Here is a 17,204-nt window from a genome sequence, read left to right on the forward strand (position 1 = left end):
AACGTTTGCATGTGTTATATTGTTTCAGAAAAACTGTTTTCCTCAACCTTCCTAATTAATAACACAAAGAACCATCCTATGTTCCTAGTTGAATATCCTGAGGGATATATTATGGGCAATCACTGTAAATAGACAGACTTAATAGACAGTTTTATTTATGCAAAAACCAACAAGATTGCATAAGATACTTTGATAGATTTCAAAGAGACAAAGCAGAAGAAAATGGATTTCACATATTCATTTCAGGAAAAGCCCTCTTCCTGAAATAAGATCACTTCAACAACACTTCACAACTATTTCCTTATAATAAACCAATTTGGAAAAAATCTTTAGTGCAGAAATAGATCATATACTGCTGCAACACAGAGAAGTGGCCCCTTGCACAGTCATTTTAGGAACAAAAATTAAGTTGAAAGTACTACTAATACCACTGCCCTGATCTAAGACCTGCTCAAGCTTGTGAAAGACTCCCATTTAATGTCAATGGGTTTGCATCAGGATCTGAATGGACATTCATCTGTAAAGCACCATCTTATTTTGGCTAAAAAAAACCAGGTCCATGGGAAATCTCCACTACACCTGTCTACTCAGAATTGATATCCATTATTTTAGACACTTGGAGATGCATTTCAGACAGCTTAGAGATGCTCAAAATGGGTCCTGTAGAACTAAAGCCTTATACACTGAATTCTTGATCACACAGGGTAACAGAAAGGTCTGATAACCTGGATAAATGAAGCTGCTTTAAGAACCTGCAAAGAAAGTCTTGACTAAGAGAGCGTGAGCATGCATGCATGAAGAACACATGAGAGGGAGAGGAAAAGAAAGGCTGAGATGATACCGTGAACACAGAAATTTCCAAGACAGCAAAAATCCAAACTGGTAAATCTAATTGGCATAGAACTCACTAGACAAAGCAGCTCAGGTATAACACCGCATGATGCTCTAACTAATAAAAAGTAAACAAACAAGTAAATTCTACTGAATCCTTATTTGCTGTGTACATAAGGTACTATGCTATGCTACCTCTGCACCTAGCTCAGATGTGCCTGCCCACAGGACATACTTAACCGTACCATGAGGATAACAGAAAAAACCAGTTAGTACACAGGCTTCATGCAGATGATGAGGTAATACTGAACTACAATGAAATTCATGTAATGTCAACCGAAGGGCAGTTTTGTAAACCCACTCCCTTTTGCTTAGGAAATCTAACTCTTAACAGTATTTATACAATAACCTCCACCTCAACACATATGCACACGCGCTCCCACGTAATCCTCCAGTCATGAGGGGGCTGAGATGCCATACCTAGCACAGTACCAATCTTATTGGTCAAGACAGAATCCGTCTGATCGAGCCAGCCTCCACCACTGAGACCCTCCTTAAATTTGATAAGGATGGACTGATTACTCAACAGGACCACAAGAATTCGCATGGCTGCTGTGACTGTGGTGGAATGCAGATGTTCTTCCATAAACATCATAATCCAGTCAAAACCCAGTGTCTTGACCAGTTCTTCACAAGCCCTAATTAAAGAGAAAAAAACAAAACAAAACTAGTCACATTTTACAGCATTTGGTTTCCTACTACATAGCAAAAATGTCCTTCACTACAGGGCAAACCTCAAGATCAGAGAAAGTTCAGATCTATTGAAGAGTTAACTGAATTCTTAGGTAAGTTTGCTACACAACAAGAAGTGTTGCTCACCAAATCTTGTTAAATGGAAGAGGTACAGTGTATTTGTTTAGCAGAAAGGGAAGAGTAAACAGCTTCTGGGACTATTCCATTGCATGAGATTTCTCCAATTGCTGCTTTTGATAACAAATGTGGAATGCTGAACAGGAAACATTTGTCCACAAATTAGAATTTCCAAATACTTTCTGTTGAGCCATACATAGGTAAAGAGTTTTCACAAGCCTTTTTAATAAACTGGTATTAAAAAATAAAGGTGGTTTTGGTTTTTTTTATTAAGAGAAGAATTGCTTGGGAATATTTGAAAGAATATGGTCTTGTTTTTTTTAAAAGCAGTATTGCTGAAAAGCTCAAAGAGGTTCCGGTTGTATGTCAACCAACACTCAGTCAATCACCACATAATCTATATATGCCATACATCCACAAAATGCTTCCAACAGACTCAGGACAGCCCACCGGGCAGTTGCTTGAAAGTTGTATTTTGTCAAGGTTTAACTTGACAGTGTTTCAAAGTCTCTTCTCCAACTCACCATATGACTCTAGTGCCTCATTAAACTATAATATCATGTACCCTCACATGCAATTTTAAGGAGCTAAGGGGCATTCTAGGATTAATGATCCTAATGATAACCCCTACTGAAGCCATTTGATCTTAAGCAAATGAGAAGCTGACTATCCCAGTTCTCTAAACCCACAAGTTTTCTCTTTCGACAGATTTTATTTTCTCTATAGCCATGCATGACATTATGAGAAAACAGCACTATGAAGTACTTAAGAGCAGAGGGTTAAAGAACTGGCTCTCCAGATAACAAAACTTTAAAACTCAAAGTAGCCAGACACCCATACTTGTTCCCACTGCATCCTATTCACTCATGATCCTCTGTCCCTCAAAGTTTTAAAACTAACAATTTTACAAACACTGTCTTTCTTCCATGAAGTAACAATAAGAAGCAAGCAACCTCCCCCCAAATCTACCACATAATTTCCTCTCCTGCTGATATTTACTTCTGTTGTTCCTAACTTAAAGCATAAGTTTCTACTAATGCTGTCAATCATGGTCTTAAACTTTTTTTTTTAAAGATTCAAAACAAAAAAGAGTTATTACGATAGCTGAAAGATACATGTTAAATTACACAGGCATCTGCTTAGTACTATCATTCTTACTACCACAACTGACAGCATACAACTCAATAATCATGCATTCCATTTCTGCTAGCATACCCAAGCTAATTCAGTGACATCTGCATAAATCATTCAATAGTTCCTATAAAATTATGCAATTAAACTAGTGAATCAAATGGGTGCTGTGTAATTCTCCCTCTTTAACTAAAAACCTACATCCTTTCTCTACCTCAAGTTTTTTTGTACTTACTGCAAATTAACAGTTGTCTTTTCTTTAGATGTATATAGAAGTTTCAGAAGGATATCTAAAAGCCTGTTCCGCAGCAGAATAAGATTAGCAGAAACAAGTCCTCCAAAATCATCCTCTGTTCCTAAACATTAAAAAAAGGGCAAAATTAGGCTTTTGGAACTCAGACATTTCAAAGGCTATTCATAAATTCCACACATAAGCAAATGCAACCTGATCACCCTGCTAAAGTGCAGGCAGCCTGCTATACACTGCTGAGAAATGCTTGATGCCCCATGAGCACCACCACACAGAGCTCAGTCTGTTTGAGGAATGGGTAAAAGGGAATCCCAGCTTCTCAGACAATAATCTAAACTGAGATGGTCCAAATTAGCTAAACTAGTCACTCCTGGCAGGTAGAGACATAAAAACAATCAAACACCACCTCACACCCACACAACATGGTAGATAAACATTTTGCATGATGCAATCGGGGGGGGGGGGGGGGGGTGTGGGGTGTCGGTGGAAGGGGAGGGGGAATTGCAAGAAAAAAACGTGATACTTCCCAACTGCCTCCAAATATATGAAATGGAGAGAAAAATTAGTTTCCTTGTCTTTCAATAGATCCCTAAACTCATCATCAGTTGAAAACCACTTACTGCAAAATAAGCCAATGTGTGCAGCTCAAGACTAGCTTTACAGTTATTTTGCAAATCTCTCCTATTGTAGCTTATGCTGTCAAAGAAGGACCATGTTTTGACATTATTCAAACAAACAAACAAAAAGTCAGAACTTGAAGCAACATGCAAAAATGTAGACAGATAAGTGGACACTTGCTGGGGCAAGGTTTTGTGCACAAGTCAAACACAAAGCATCTTCTATGGCAGAAATACAGCAGAACTGATGGAAGACCAGTAACCTAAAAATCTCATGTCCTTTGCCTCAATCAAAAGCTTCTCTCTCCATTCCTGCCACAGCCTGAATTTCTCCCCAAGGTTCTTCAGTCCCCCAGGTAGGCAAAAAGCATCTCAGGCTGTGGTTAGCCTGGGAAAAAAAACCACTGCTGGCTTGTAGTGAGAAAATCACTCTGGATCTCTCTCCAATACCAACTCCCCCTTTTTCACTAAAAAGCTCGAAGTTAATCATCTTTGAGACTGCAATAAGCAAAAGTATTCAGAAGGAACAGGAGAGACACAGGGGGATAATGACGAACGTGAAGACTGCCTAAACATTGTTCTTCAGGAAACCAAACCAATAAAGCCAACTGTAAAGCAGAAACACTTCTCTCTCACTTGTCCCTGTGCACCAGTATATTCCCAGGAGATGCAGAAATATACAGTCTTTTGGAACTCCCTTCTAGTTATTTGGGTGACATCCAAATGTGGGGCTAAAACATTTCTGTTCAGGGAGACTGACTGAAAAATGCAATTGCATAAGCCTCTTTTCTTTAGGAAAACAAAGGTAGAAATAGTCTCAAAACAATTCAATATAAGCATTCTTGAAGGACAGTAAAACTTTTTTTTGCCTAAAAAAATAACTAGGCTGTCTTAGTTAATCCTTTTACTTCCTCGACACCTGGATGGCAGATGCACCTAGTAATCCATTTTTTGTCTTTTTTCCTCTCCCCACAAAGAAGCAAAGATGCACAGCTGACTTGAAGGAGCAAGCGGAGGGAACAGAACAAAACCATGAAGTGTTAATGGAAGGAAAACGAAGACTACGTGGGTTTTGCACTGCTTTGCACACAATACCAAAAACTAAAGTAACCACAACTAACTGGCAGCCAGGTTATAACAAAATTACAATATTGCTAATGACACTATTTCTGCATTATTTAAGCACAGAAGAGATCTCAAAGTATTTCTCTTTTACTGCTTCTAAGCCGTGCCATCACTTACCACTGTCAAGCTTTTCTTCACTGTTTATTTCCATGACTACAAACTTCTCACAGACTGCAAATGTAGGTAAAGTGGAAGAGATGAACTGTCCAAACCTTGTTGTATAGAGAAAAAACATCATTCATTGATATGACAGATGCACTCTCATCTATCAATAATTCACCCTACATATAAAAGCATAACACTAGCAAGAGGGAGATACCCAAAAACATCAACTTTCTCGCATCTGAAGATTGAGGAAAACAGTTTTCATCTAAAGTTACTAGCCAAAACCCAAATTAACATGTAGTAATTAATGGAATCTTTGCATGCAAGTCTGCAGGTAAGGGACCCTGAAAATGCTAGGATTCAAGAAAGGAAATTGGGTGATACCACCAAGTCCTAGTAAAAGGAACATCACAAGTTAAAGAAAGGAGAACAAAACATTATTCTCAAACCACTACAGCGGAACAAGTATTACATCAAAACCAGTGATTACTCAACTGGTATAACATTTATGCCAATACCTTGAGGAGATGTAAAACAAGGTCATGGTTTTCCAAGACAACACGATGATGTGCTACTCAAAGAAAGGAGATACAATATATTCCTCTTTCCTCTGGAACTAACCTGAAATGGTCCCTAGCCAGTATAACTTTTCCCAAGTTAAACAATATTTTTCATTTTTGTTTCCAGGAAGTAGAACAAGAAACACTCAAGATAGGCATTCTACAATCTGTTCTGTAACCATTTAAGCATAAAATCATTCTTGAGTTTTTTTTTTTCTTTTGTCCTGTATAATTAAAACAAAGACAGGTAAGATGTTCAGGTTGATGCTTCTGATACCTTTAATTGTACTTAAAGCAAGAAACTGAAAACATGACCACTTGTACGCAAAGAACTCACAAGCTCTGCAATATTTTATCCATTTCCATCATAATGAAGCGGGAGATGAGAAAAATTAAGTTATCAAGGAGTTGAACTCATCTAAAAGCATTTCAAATATTCCTGTACATATGAATTGCAATTATTTATGTAACTTTTGTCAGTCAGAATTAATAGTACTATAGCCGACAGCTTTAATTTTTTTTTTTTTAACACAGTGATGATTAAGAAAAAATTTTGAACTAAACCTTTCATGCAGAAGAGTAATCAAAGCTGCATTTTAACCAGGAGTATTGTTATATTCCATCTCAACTAATACTAAATGGTATTTAAGAAAAGTGCTCAGTGCTTCACATGAACAAGGAAGCTGCAATACAACACCTTTCGCCTGCAGAACATTAAGCCAGTTTAATCCCTCAGTCATACCTGGTTAGATACACGCTGAATTTAATATGCAAATCAAGGCATTAACAAAATTATTGCCTATGTCTCATTCAGCCTAGCTCTCAGAGGAAAAAATTCAGCACATGAGCATTTCATGTTACTTGCTCCACAGCAGTATGACCATTCAGTATTTTTGACAAAGATCACCAAGATAATAAAAACAAGAAAGCCAGAATTATCACAGGTGTGGGCTACCTGAGCAAGTCATAGCTGCTAGGGAAGCCTTGAAGCAAAAAGCTCAGCACATTACTAATCGCAGCAATAGTAGGCTGGGACAGAGACATATCTCGAAGAGTCAAGAGCAGTCTTGGGATGAGTTGGAATTCCCTCATTAACTTAGCATTCTTTGCCGCTTCGCTGGAAGAAGGAAAGAAAGGAGGTGGCAATTTAAAATCGGAGCATCCTCTACATATTACCTAATCCTCTAAGTCTCATTACTAAGCTGGCATTGGCTCATACCTTGATTCAGTGAGAAGTTCTATGAAGTGCTCAAATAATGACAGGTGAAGCTCATAGGGTGCATGAAGCCAGACCTGAAATACAGAATAAACAATGATACCTTTTGTACACAAATCCACTTTAAGATTAAAAACTGACATTAATATACCAACAGTTATGAAAGGCTTTAAGAGATTAAAACTGTTTATCTATGTAACTGTTTACCTGGCCATTGCACTCAAAAGCTCACTGCAAGGTTCTCAACTCTTTATTCTTCAACTTCAGATAAGTATTAAATATACTAGTGAAGACTGAAAAAACACACATTAGTACCAAACATATTCCCTGTAAGCATATCTGAAAACTTTTAAAGAGTTCTAGACAAACAAGGTACACACTATCTGGAATTTCTCTTTAAACAGATGGTGCAATGACTCCAACCAAAGGAGATACTGGGGTTTGCAAAAGTTTATTTGGCCTATTTTCTCTTTGTAAAATTAGCTTACTATTTTCTGCCAAGATTAAACTCAAGGTCTTCCCTGATTTTGACTTTTTATTTTTTTTTTATTTTTACCCAGCATTTCCTGCACACTGTTTTAAATGACTTAGATCCTCTACAAAAAGAAAAAAAAAATAAATCAATTTTTAAATCAATAGAAGTAATAAAAGATATAAAAGCCAGAAAGCTCACAGTTACAGCTGCAAATCTTAAAATTGGCTGCTATTGAACAAAGCATAATTAATTCTTGTGCACTGGTGTATAAAACTGGCTTAAATGAAAAGCCTTCTAGCTTTTGCTTTTCTTCTATCTTATCATCTAAAATGACCAGAACAAATCTTTTCATTTCCCTGTTTAGCAAAAGAGTCAGAATATCTAATCTATCCAATTTAAGTGAAATGTTTGGGTCACTGGTTTCTGAATACAGAAATAAAATAAATAATTATTTAAAAAAACCAAGCCAAAAACTGAGGCTTTTGGAAAGTTTCTTTTTAGTGATTCACTGAGCAATTACTTGCACTTTAAAAATTTTTTTTAGTCTCTTAAGTGTGTTCGTTCTCCAGTTGTTCTTGGTCTTCAGGAAAAAAAAAAAGACAAGAACTAAACAATATGAAATTGCATCTTTTGTACAGTAGTTGCTGTCTGAGTGACTATATATCAGTTATGAAATTTCTCAGCTGGTTCCTTTATGGGGCAGAGAAAAAAAAAAGAAGAAAAAGAGAGAAGAGTATTCTTCAGCAGAATTCAAGCCTCACTGTAAAAGGAGCTGGGCTGTGATTCACACTCTTCTCTCTGCTAAATAGTTCATCTACCTTAAGAGCTCTATCACAAATATTACCTCTTGTAGATGTAATAACTCCTTTTAAGTCTATGTTTAACTTTGTGAGCACAAAGGAAGCATTATTGTTATTTAAAAGGTTTGTTAAAGAATAACTATTTACATGATACTGAATAATTTATGTTTAGACACAGCACAAACTTATTTCTAGTTTTAACGTTACACCTCAAGAAAAAAAAAAAAAGAGGAAAATTTGGTTGGTGACAAATTTCCTCTGTATTAGAACCCCACTAAGGCTAAAAAAAAAAAAAAAAAAAAAAAAGGCTTAGGTCTGACCTTTTCATTTCCTCTTTCTTAGTGCCATATTTATAGCATATCGTTGATCTTAGCAAGAGGGATGGGTAGTGGGTGCACTAAAGACCTTTATGTTCTCAAAAAAAAGAAGTTTACAAGACCTGTTAATTTTATTAAAATGAAGGCTATAGTAAGCAGCAGAAGTTTTTTCAGAGGTGAGACCCTTAAATAAAAGTTTCCAGGAGTGCTATGAAATACTCAAATAGAGATCTAAACGGATAATTCCATAAAGCCATTTGTGCAAGACGGACTTGCACTATTAAGTCACTATCTTATAGGTGGACTAGTAGTGGCAGTAATATTTTTATTTATTTATTTATTTTAGTATATATGAACCAGGATACTTTTAACTCAGTCTGTGTCACGTACAGATAATGCCAAAAGAGAAAACACTAAACGATGAGCTCTACGCATTCTTTATCAGCCATTATTACATTAGCAATTCCTTCTGAACTTCTCTACTTTCCTTAGTTTAACACAACATGACTTAAATATTTCACAGGTTGTGCAAGCAGAATTTTATCTGCCTTACTATTAACTTTGCAGGAGATGTATGATAAAATGATTCCTATGTGCTATGTTGAAAGTTTACCTCCTACTGTTATTTTCAGTACATCTTTCATGCTTTGACATATGTACTGCAGTGGAACACATAGGTTAAAAGAAATGGCTGAACAGAAAACTACAAAACGTATCTTCTAGGACAACAAAAAGCAGAAATGTCTGTGGTACCCATTCATTGTTTCTACAGTGATTCAAGCCATTTCAGCAGAAAAAGTTACTAATAATCTTGCTGCTCAGCTGCTGTACTGTACTATATATGAAATAGTAAGTTCTCAGGATAACAGCCTAGTTCAATATTTAAGGTACGCTATCAGCATCTGACTTAAACCCTATCCAACTTCATCATCACTTTTCTGTGCAGCCATACATACTTCAAAATCGCAGAGCAGATCCTGGAAGGCAGCAGAATTTGGAATAATGGACGTTTCATGCCCGCTATCAACAGTTCCCACCAAGGAAAAGGTCAGATGGAGTATGTGGCTGTTCAGAAGGGATCGTTTCTTCTTTAACAGCATCGCCAGCAACTTCAACAAGTAAACAGAAAAAGAATTAGTAGCCTATGAACACACAGCAACATTGTCTAAGCACAAAGAAGCATGGATGAAATGTCTGTGTCTCTTTAGAGAAGGCTCTTAAAGTATGTCTGATAGTTGATACTCTTGATGAAAAAGCTTCAAAGTGGCATGAGGGTTGATTAGAAAAGTGGCATGTCCAGGACACCCTCCAGCTCATAAAACATGTGTTCTACACTACAAACAGTAACTAGGCCCTGAGGATTAGGCGTACACACCCCCCGCCCTCAGCTCTCTGGCAGTCAGTCACAGTTTAAGACAGCGTATGATACAATCTCAGATAGTTTTATTCCTGGACAGCAACCATGGATATGGCAGACAGAGTGCCCCTAGAGTACTGCATGCACAAATGAGAGGTATTCTGGCACTGAAGAAAAGTAGCCATGATAACGTAAATCTGAAGAAGAAAAGTAGCCATGATAACGTAAATCTGAATAAGCCTGACTTTCTTTTTTTCTTGCTGCCCTTTGTTGCCCTAGGCATGACCATAGATATTGGCCTTTCAGGCCTCATTTCTGCTCTAACTTCCTACAATCTGGGTTGGGAAAGAACCAATTACCAGATATACTACTACTATTTCTCGTCTTCTGATGCAAACTTGTTAAAACTCTAAACATACTGGCCTGTTCAGCTTCACCATCCTCCTTGAAACATTACTGAAGAAATACAGATTTCTGGAAATCTCTCTCAAACCATGCTATTTGCTGAGGTCAATATAAGTGGAATGTAAGGTTGTATGTGATGATCCACTGACTGCTTATGGTGCAAGGAGGACACTGTCTAGATTTATTTGGTCAAAGTAAGCCAAGGTCTGCAACAGGCTACATGCAATGATGTTTTGATGTAATTATACTAGCCATTAGCATTACAAGGTTTGTAAATATACAGCCCAAATCACAGCACAAACTTCCTGTTTCAGTAAAGCAGTCTTCGTGAGAAATGTAAAATGCATTGGTCATGTAAAGATCTTCTCAAGTCAGTCAACCAATCCTTCTGCATAACTGATTGCACTTTCCCCATTCTTCAGCTTGAAAGCAAACAGTATCACTAACTATAAAGTCTGTGCAGTCTCCTCAAAATGATGATTCTACGAGTCCACTTGTTTGGTTTTCTTCATGGGTCCCTATCGTCCTCTCTTGCTGGCAGACCATGGAGACAGGCACTCCCAGGCTTGCAAGGGTGGGTTCACAATCACAGGAAAAGAATCATCTAAGTGCCACAGTTGTGCCGTTCCTTGCTATTAATGAAGGCTCAGTTTCAGCAAAGCAGCTAAACATGCACAACTGCTTAGCAAAACTTTCCACCCTCTCCTGTAAAACCCATCCTAAATAACTCAGTTATGCTAATTAGCCAAGAGGTCACTAAACTTAAGAGCAGAAGCTCAGGTTACCACAACACAACAAGGAATTTCCACGGGAACTGCTAGGACAGATAGTGAAATTCAGTCTGCATGATCTGTTTTAAGACATTTCTTACATACCTGATAACCTCTGATTCTTTCCATTTCTTTGCTAGCTAGTGGATTGCTCTTTACCACACAGACCAAGGCCTTCACAGCTGCATACAACCCTTCTACATCTGATGCCATAGCTACAAGTCCCAAAATAGCAGCAGCTCCACCAATGTACTGCAGTGTAGTGGCAACAGGCTTGGGGACAAATGTTCTTACTCCTGAGCACAGGCACAGAAAATACATTAAAATAGAATGAAATCTAATTCTTGTAGAAATCATTGTGAATACATGCAAGTAATTTGCATTCTAGCACTGCTTGAATTAAGAAAATAATATCACGAGAAGAACTATGACACCTCAGATGAGGAGGTGAAGGAAATATTGCACTGGAAAATAGTCTATGACCTAAGGTAACTAAGTGTATTTTCATAATGATTACATATAAACTGAAACAAGCACCCCATATCAATAAAAAAAAAAAGATAATAGTATGTCTATAAAATATAACAATGTTGAATAAACTTAACAATGTACCATTAACATTCATCAATTACGTGATTTATCTTCTAGACCTAAGTTCTTATTGACAAGTAATTAATCATTTTCAAACAGAGTGATTCTCAAGTACTTAACTCACCCAAATATCCTATCAAAGCTGCACCAATGGAACGTGCTGGTCCATTCAAATGCCCTGCTGAGTTATGTAGCAGCTTCACAGGTGTGGCATTTTCATGAGAAGAAATTGCCAGCTGAACAAAACAAGAAAAAAAAAAAAAGCAAGGGCTAAAGGAAAGAGGTTTTTTTATGCAAGCCTGAACATAACTTGTGTATATTCCTCCTGTGACAGAGCAATAACGTAAAACAAAACAGAACTATTCTAGAGTCATTAAGACAGTCTCTAAAGTAAAGAGAAATCTCTAGTCTCCGAAGTTTAAGGAAGATGAATCTAACTTTAAAAATAATCCCACCAGATCATAGAATGGTTTGGGTTGAAAGGGACCTTTGAAGATCATCTAGTCCAAACCTCCTCTTGTGGGCAGGGACTTCTTCCACTGAATCAGGTTTCTCAAAGCACCATCCAACCTTGTCCTGGTTTCAGCTGGGATAGAGTTAACCGTCTTCCTAGTAGCTGGTACAGTGCTATGTTTTGAGTTCAGCATGTGAAGAATGTTGATAACACTGATGTTTTCAGTTGTTGCTCAGTAGTGTTTAGACTATGGATCAAGGATTTTTGAGCTTCTCATGCCCAGCCAGGGCACAAGAAGTTGGCACAGGACACAACTAGGGCACCTGACCCAAACTGGCCAACGGTGTATTCCATACCATGGGACGTCCCATCAAGTTTAGGAACTGGGAGGTGGGGGGGGGCAGGGAATCGCCGCTCGGGGACTGGCTGGGTGTCGGTCGGCGGGTGGTAAGCAATTGCCCTGTGCATCATTTCTACATTCCAATCCTTTTACTACTACTGTTGTCATTTTATTAGTGTTATCATTATCATTATTAGTTTCTTCTTTTCTGTTCTATTAAACCATTCTTATCTCAACCCAGGAGTTTTACTTCCCCCCCCCCCCCCCGATTTCCTCCCCCATCCCACTGGATGGGGGGGAGTGAGTGAGCGGCTGCGTGGTGTTTAGTTGCTGGCTGGGGTTAAACCACGACAAACCTGAACTCAAACACTTCCAGGAATGGGGCATTCACAGCTTCTCTAGGCAACTTTTTCCAGTGTCATGCCACCCTCATTGCAAAAAGTTTCATCCTTATGCCCAATCTAAATCCACTTCTTTCAGTTTAAAACTGTTGCCCCTTGTCCTGTCAGCTACATGCCCTGGTAAAAAGTCCCTCTCTGTTGTTCTTATAAACCCCCCATATGTATTGAAAGGTTGCAAAATAAGGTCTCCTCAGAGCCTTCTCTTCTTCAGGCAAAACAACCCCAACTCTCAGCCTTCCAACATAGATGGTTCTTTGAACAAATAATTCACTGATTTTAAAGTACTTTGAAGAAAAATATAAACCAATATTCTGGTTTCCAAAGCTGAATCATAGTCAGAGGACCAAGCTATCAGCTTTGTTCATCTGCAACAGTAGAAATACTGTTCAGCGATAAAATCTTAACTGGTTTTCAACGGGCTTACAACTGCCATCTACATTAAAAAGCTGAAATACTTCCAAAAGGTGCTAAGTTATATAGCTCCTAGTAATCTCAAGAATGCAAATAGAATCTAGGAGTGCAATCTCCTCTCAATTTTTTTTTAAAACCATGAAAATGTTTATGGGCAACTTCTGCAAGTACGTTATTGTTCCTGGTTGCATTGAGAAATTGCCTTGAAAGAAGTTAGAAGAAAGGAACCAACAAGTAGTAAGTATTAACCAACTCATTTCCCAACATACCTGTTTGGCAATAGCTTTACTATCCAATTTGTTGTAAACTTTCCTTATTTTTGCCACTGTAAATGAAGAAACTGACAGTGCATAGAGACCAAAAGAGACCTTCTCTTCTGGTACCAAAGATACTGGGGATGGGTTGATTCCTTCAGATTTCGAATCTTTGCCTTAAAAACAAAATAAAAGTTCATTTCAGTAATAGCACTGTTTTTCTTTTCAGTTTCAAGAGTAAAATCTTAAGCAAATTATATTTCAGAATAGGTATAGAAGAAAAGTTTCACAAATAGCTGAGAGGTTATATTGTCTTTGCATACTTGCTTGCTCTACTGAAGAGTAGTTTGATAGCACGAGTCATGGAATAAATCTGCTGTTTAAGATAAAAGGGCAATGCACAGCAAACATTTCCTTTCAAGAAGGTCTACAATATTAGCCTGTAATGGCAACTGGCAGCCTGTGGCTTGGCCAAGCAATAGAAGATGCGGAGCTTCCTCATCTGAATTTTTAGAAGGCAACATAAATCCTGTACTCAATTTGAATACAGCCTAAGGGCTGTTCACTTCCCTTCCCACCTGAAGAAAAACAAAGTAATCAAAAAACAGAGAAGTATTTGGTACATCTGCATCTTTGCCCGTGACAACAGGCTTTTTTACAATGGTTTGCTAGGAAAACTGCCTTAGCAAATGGTACAAGAGATGCAAGACTGAATGAAGACCAAAAGGCCCAGACATCGAAGAGAATATATAACTGTATCTTTAATATTTTGTACCCACTGCTCCAAAAGTGGATGCTTCTTGTGAGGTGCTGCAAACACTATGATTGACAGCTGTCTACAATGCTCAAAGGAAGTGTGAAAAATTCAGCACCTGAAAGCTCAACATAAAGATTCACTTCTGCATCTTCATTCCAGGTCAGAAGGTGTCTGCAACTCCAGTCAAACACATTAAATGGAATTAAAAAAAGCATGAAGGCTCTTCACCTAACACTGAAACAAGTGAGAAGCTGGGTGTCTACATAATTTGTTGAATCAGGGTCAAATCTCTGTCAAGTCTTACTTAAGAGACAGTTTCAGAAGTCTTGGCTTCCCCATAAATGAATTCCTTATTGGATGCTCTGCTCACATGGATGCCCTGAGAACATTCCTCCATTTCAGCAAACAGACAAAGGAATTCCTTCTCCTGAATTAGTAACTGCTCCCTGAGGGGTCTTTCCAAGACTTAAAAGACTATCAGGTTTTTCATTTTGTTTAAACACAGGACTAATTCTCAGAAGATGGCAGTCTTGCTTACTGAAAACAGGGACAAAACTTCCAAAAGAAGCGTTGCATGGGCAAATGGCAAGTCAGACACAATTTCCCTGTAAAGGAAAACAGCAGAAGACTGCAAGGGCTCTTCCCTTCTCCAGTATTTCCACAAATAATTATTAAACTAAGGAAAACCAAGCATTTTGGAAAGAGGGGCCAAGATAAAATGGTAAGATACACAGTTCATACTGCACACCCTATCAAACTCCTGATGGTTTGGCATAGTGCACATGATGTGAACAGAAGCTTAGCCCCAAACAGAAACACGCCTTTTGTCCTGGAGCAGACTGCTCCTGAAATACAATGAACTGAGCAAAGCTTGTGCAAGAGAAATACACCGCCACACTGGAAAAAGTCAGTATGTTAAGAAATGAAGAATTTTTTTTTAAGTTACTATGGGCTTCCTGGTGAACATGGCTTTAGCATAAAGGCAGGAAAAACCTTAATTCTTGGAAGTGAATGAACAAATTCACATTCACAGAATTTCCTTTGGCTAATTCGGTACTTAAAACTTGCACATCACCAGTCAAAATGCCTTGCAGGAGAAATTATAATTGACTAGCAGATACCTAAATCTATAGTTGCTCGCCAGGTTTGTCTAGCTGTCAAAAAAAGCAAGTATGTAGCACAGATCTGTACATGACAATTCAATTCCCAAAGTTTTTCACTCAAGATGGGCAAGGAAAGCTACATTCTTTTTCATAATACTTCATTCTTTCACAGCCTGAACATCATCTACATTTGGGGGGGTGGAGGTGTCTGTCACCACTCTAGGGAAAGCTTTCACCATGAAAAGACTCTGCACACTGCGTGTACATACTTCTGTTTTCCTACCACTCTCATCACTCACTGCCTCCTTCCTTGAGATGGTGACAGTTTCTCTCCAGAAGAGCTGGAAAGCATTATGGTCCTCATGGAGAAAGACAGTGCAAGGACAAGACGACTTGGATATGTTCCCCATTTTTATTTATATTTCACTGAAAAGCCCTGCGATAGCCAGGTAAAGCAAAGAATATCTTCTGACATAATATTGATGTTAGCGAGGAGGTATTCTAACTACACAGAAAGACAGGGAGCTCTACAGAACAGGAAAATCTCGCTAGTGACAGAGCATCTTACCAGAGCTAATGAAAAATCCATTGCCTGAATATTTAAAAACCAGGCTATGGACACACACTTCTAACAAGGTTATTTACATCTTTTTGTGTTGCACTCCCCCCAATTTCAAACACGAACACTTAAAATACGTAACAGAATTGCCCACATTTGTTCGCAACAAATGCTTAAAGACTATCTGCTGCATCACAATCCCTTGGGTTTATTTTTTTTCCTCTCAGTTGATCTATTTAGGCCCTATAAACAATGACATTTTGAGACAGCTGTCTTTAAAGTACAGAATACATTGCAGATTTGCAGATGAGTGTTATCACTAGAAACTGACAAGTTAAAATGTCTTTCCAATTTCACTTTCTACAGATAAATATAATATATAGCATGAATAATGACAGCTTTAAGCATTTCTAACTGGTTTAAAACCAAAATGAGGAATACAAGCACTTCTATCATACCTCAGTACAAGAGGTACCAGAAGTGTGTTAAAACAGTAATTTGGATTTCTATTATCCTCTTCAATAGCAGCTACTAATCTTCTCCCTATGAACAGCTAGCTTTTCCTCTCTCCTACCGCATACTCTCCTTTCTCACCTCTTCTGTCAATCTGAACACAAAAGATTCCACTACACCCGTGCAAAGTTACTAGCTGCTATTTCATTTGTACTTACATGGTACATATACTGCTTGAAAACTTCCGACGTAATTTGGTCCCAGCTCATAAATGGTGCTAATACCTGGGGCAGGCAAAACTTCCTCCAGGAAATGCGTAGGGCCCAAACGCCACACTAATGAAGAGAGCTGGCGCTGTGCAGGTGGTGTGCCAATATAGGCATAAACAGTGCTGACTACAGGTGGATTGGCAGAACCAGACCCACTAGGACTACTATGAACATAGTGAAGCTGTAAGGGAGAAAAACATGGTGAAGTTATTGAGAGAGCATGGGTACCATGAAAACAAAGTAGGGAGACCAGAAATTCAGGAAAGCATTTTGCAAACCAGAGGATGTACCAAACGACTGCTATGTAACACACAGTATTCTGATACTGTACAGCAAAACTCAGTGAAGAACATTAATCAGAAGGTAAATGCAAAGATGAGAAGTTAAGTGGCTTTCTAAAGATGAAGGTGTGTATGGAAACACAGGATGAGAACATGCGAGTTCTGTGCTTAAAAACACTAAAGAACAAGGCTGTATCTTGATTCTAAAAACATGGTGCTCTATGACAGTCATTATTTTTTGCAAAAGCAGTAAGATGATCACATAAACTTGTGTTCTTCCTTCTCCTTTTTCAGCCAGTGAAAATATGCCTTTGGTAATCATACCGTTTTGAGCTAAAGTGCAAACGTGATTAATTGGATCTGATAAGATTTTCAGACAGCAATAAAACAAATACATGAGTAAGATGCTGGCCTATATGTAACAACAACAACAATCTCACAGGCATTTTCTATCTACCTTGTAAAAATTCTTTTACCGGCTCTTGAATGTAGTCATGTATGG

At 38.1% G+C, this 17,204-nt stretch overlaps 1 protein-coding gene across 7 annotated transcripts in view; it reads right to left on the reverse strand.

Moving 5' to 3' along the window:
* The window catches only part of WDFY3 (WD repeat and FYVE domain containing 3), a 186,763-nt gene that overhangs the window by 49,258 nt on the left and 120,301 nt on the right, over positions 1-17,204 (reverse strand). For all 7 annotated transcript variants that reach the window (XM_049815170.1, XM_049815166.1, XM_049815168.1 and 4 more), the window contains 10 exons: positions 16,371-16,602; positions 13,296-13,456; positions 11,545-11,656; positions 10,935-11,125; positions 9,254-9,406; positions 6,709-6,782; positions 6,445-6,606; positions 4,942-5,036; positions 3,068-3,188; positions 1,312-1,529 (listed from right to left, as the gene is read on the reverse strand). In XM_049815170.1, coding sequence (XP_049671127.1) covers positions 1,312-1,529; positions 3,068-3,188; positions 4,942-5,036; positions 6,445-6,606; positions 6,709-6,782; positions 9,254-9,406; positions 10,935-11,125; positions 11,545-11,656; positions 13,296-13,456; positions 16,371-16,602 — 1,519 coding nt within the window. The remainder of the gene's footprint in view (positions 1-1,311; positions 1,530-3,067; positions 3,189-4,941; positions 5,037-6,444; positions 6,607-6,708; positions 6,783-9,253; positions 9,407-10,934; positions 11,126-11,544; positions 11,657-13,295; positions 13,457-16,370; positions 16,603-17,204) is intronic.

The sequence above is a fragment of the Accipiter gentilis genome, chromosome 12 (assembly GCF_929443795.1).
Source record: "Accipiter gentilis chromosome 12, bAccGen1.1, whole genome shotgun sequence".
Taxonomy (NCBI): domain Eukaryota; kingdom Metazoa; phylum Chordata; class Aves; order Accipitriformes; family Accipitridae; genus Astur; species Astur gentilis.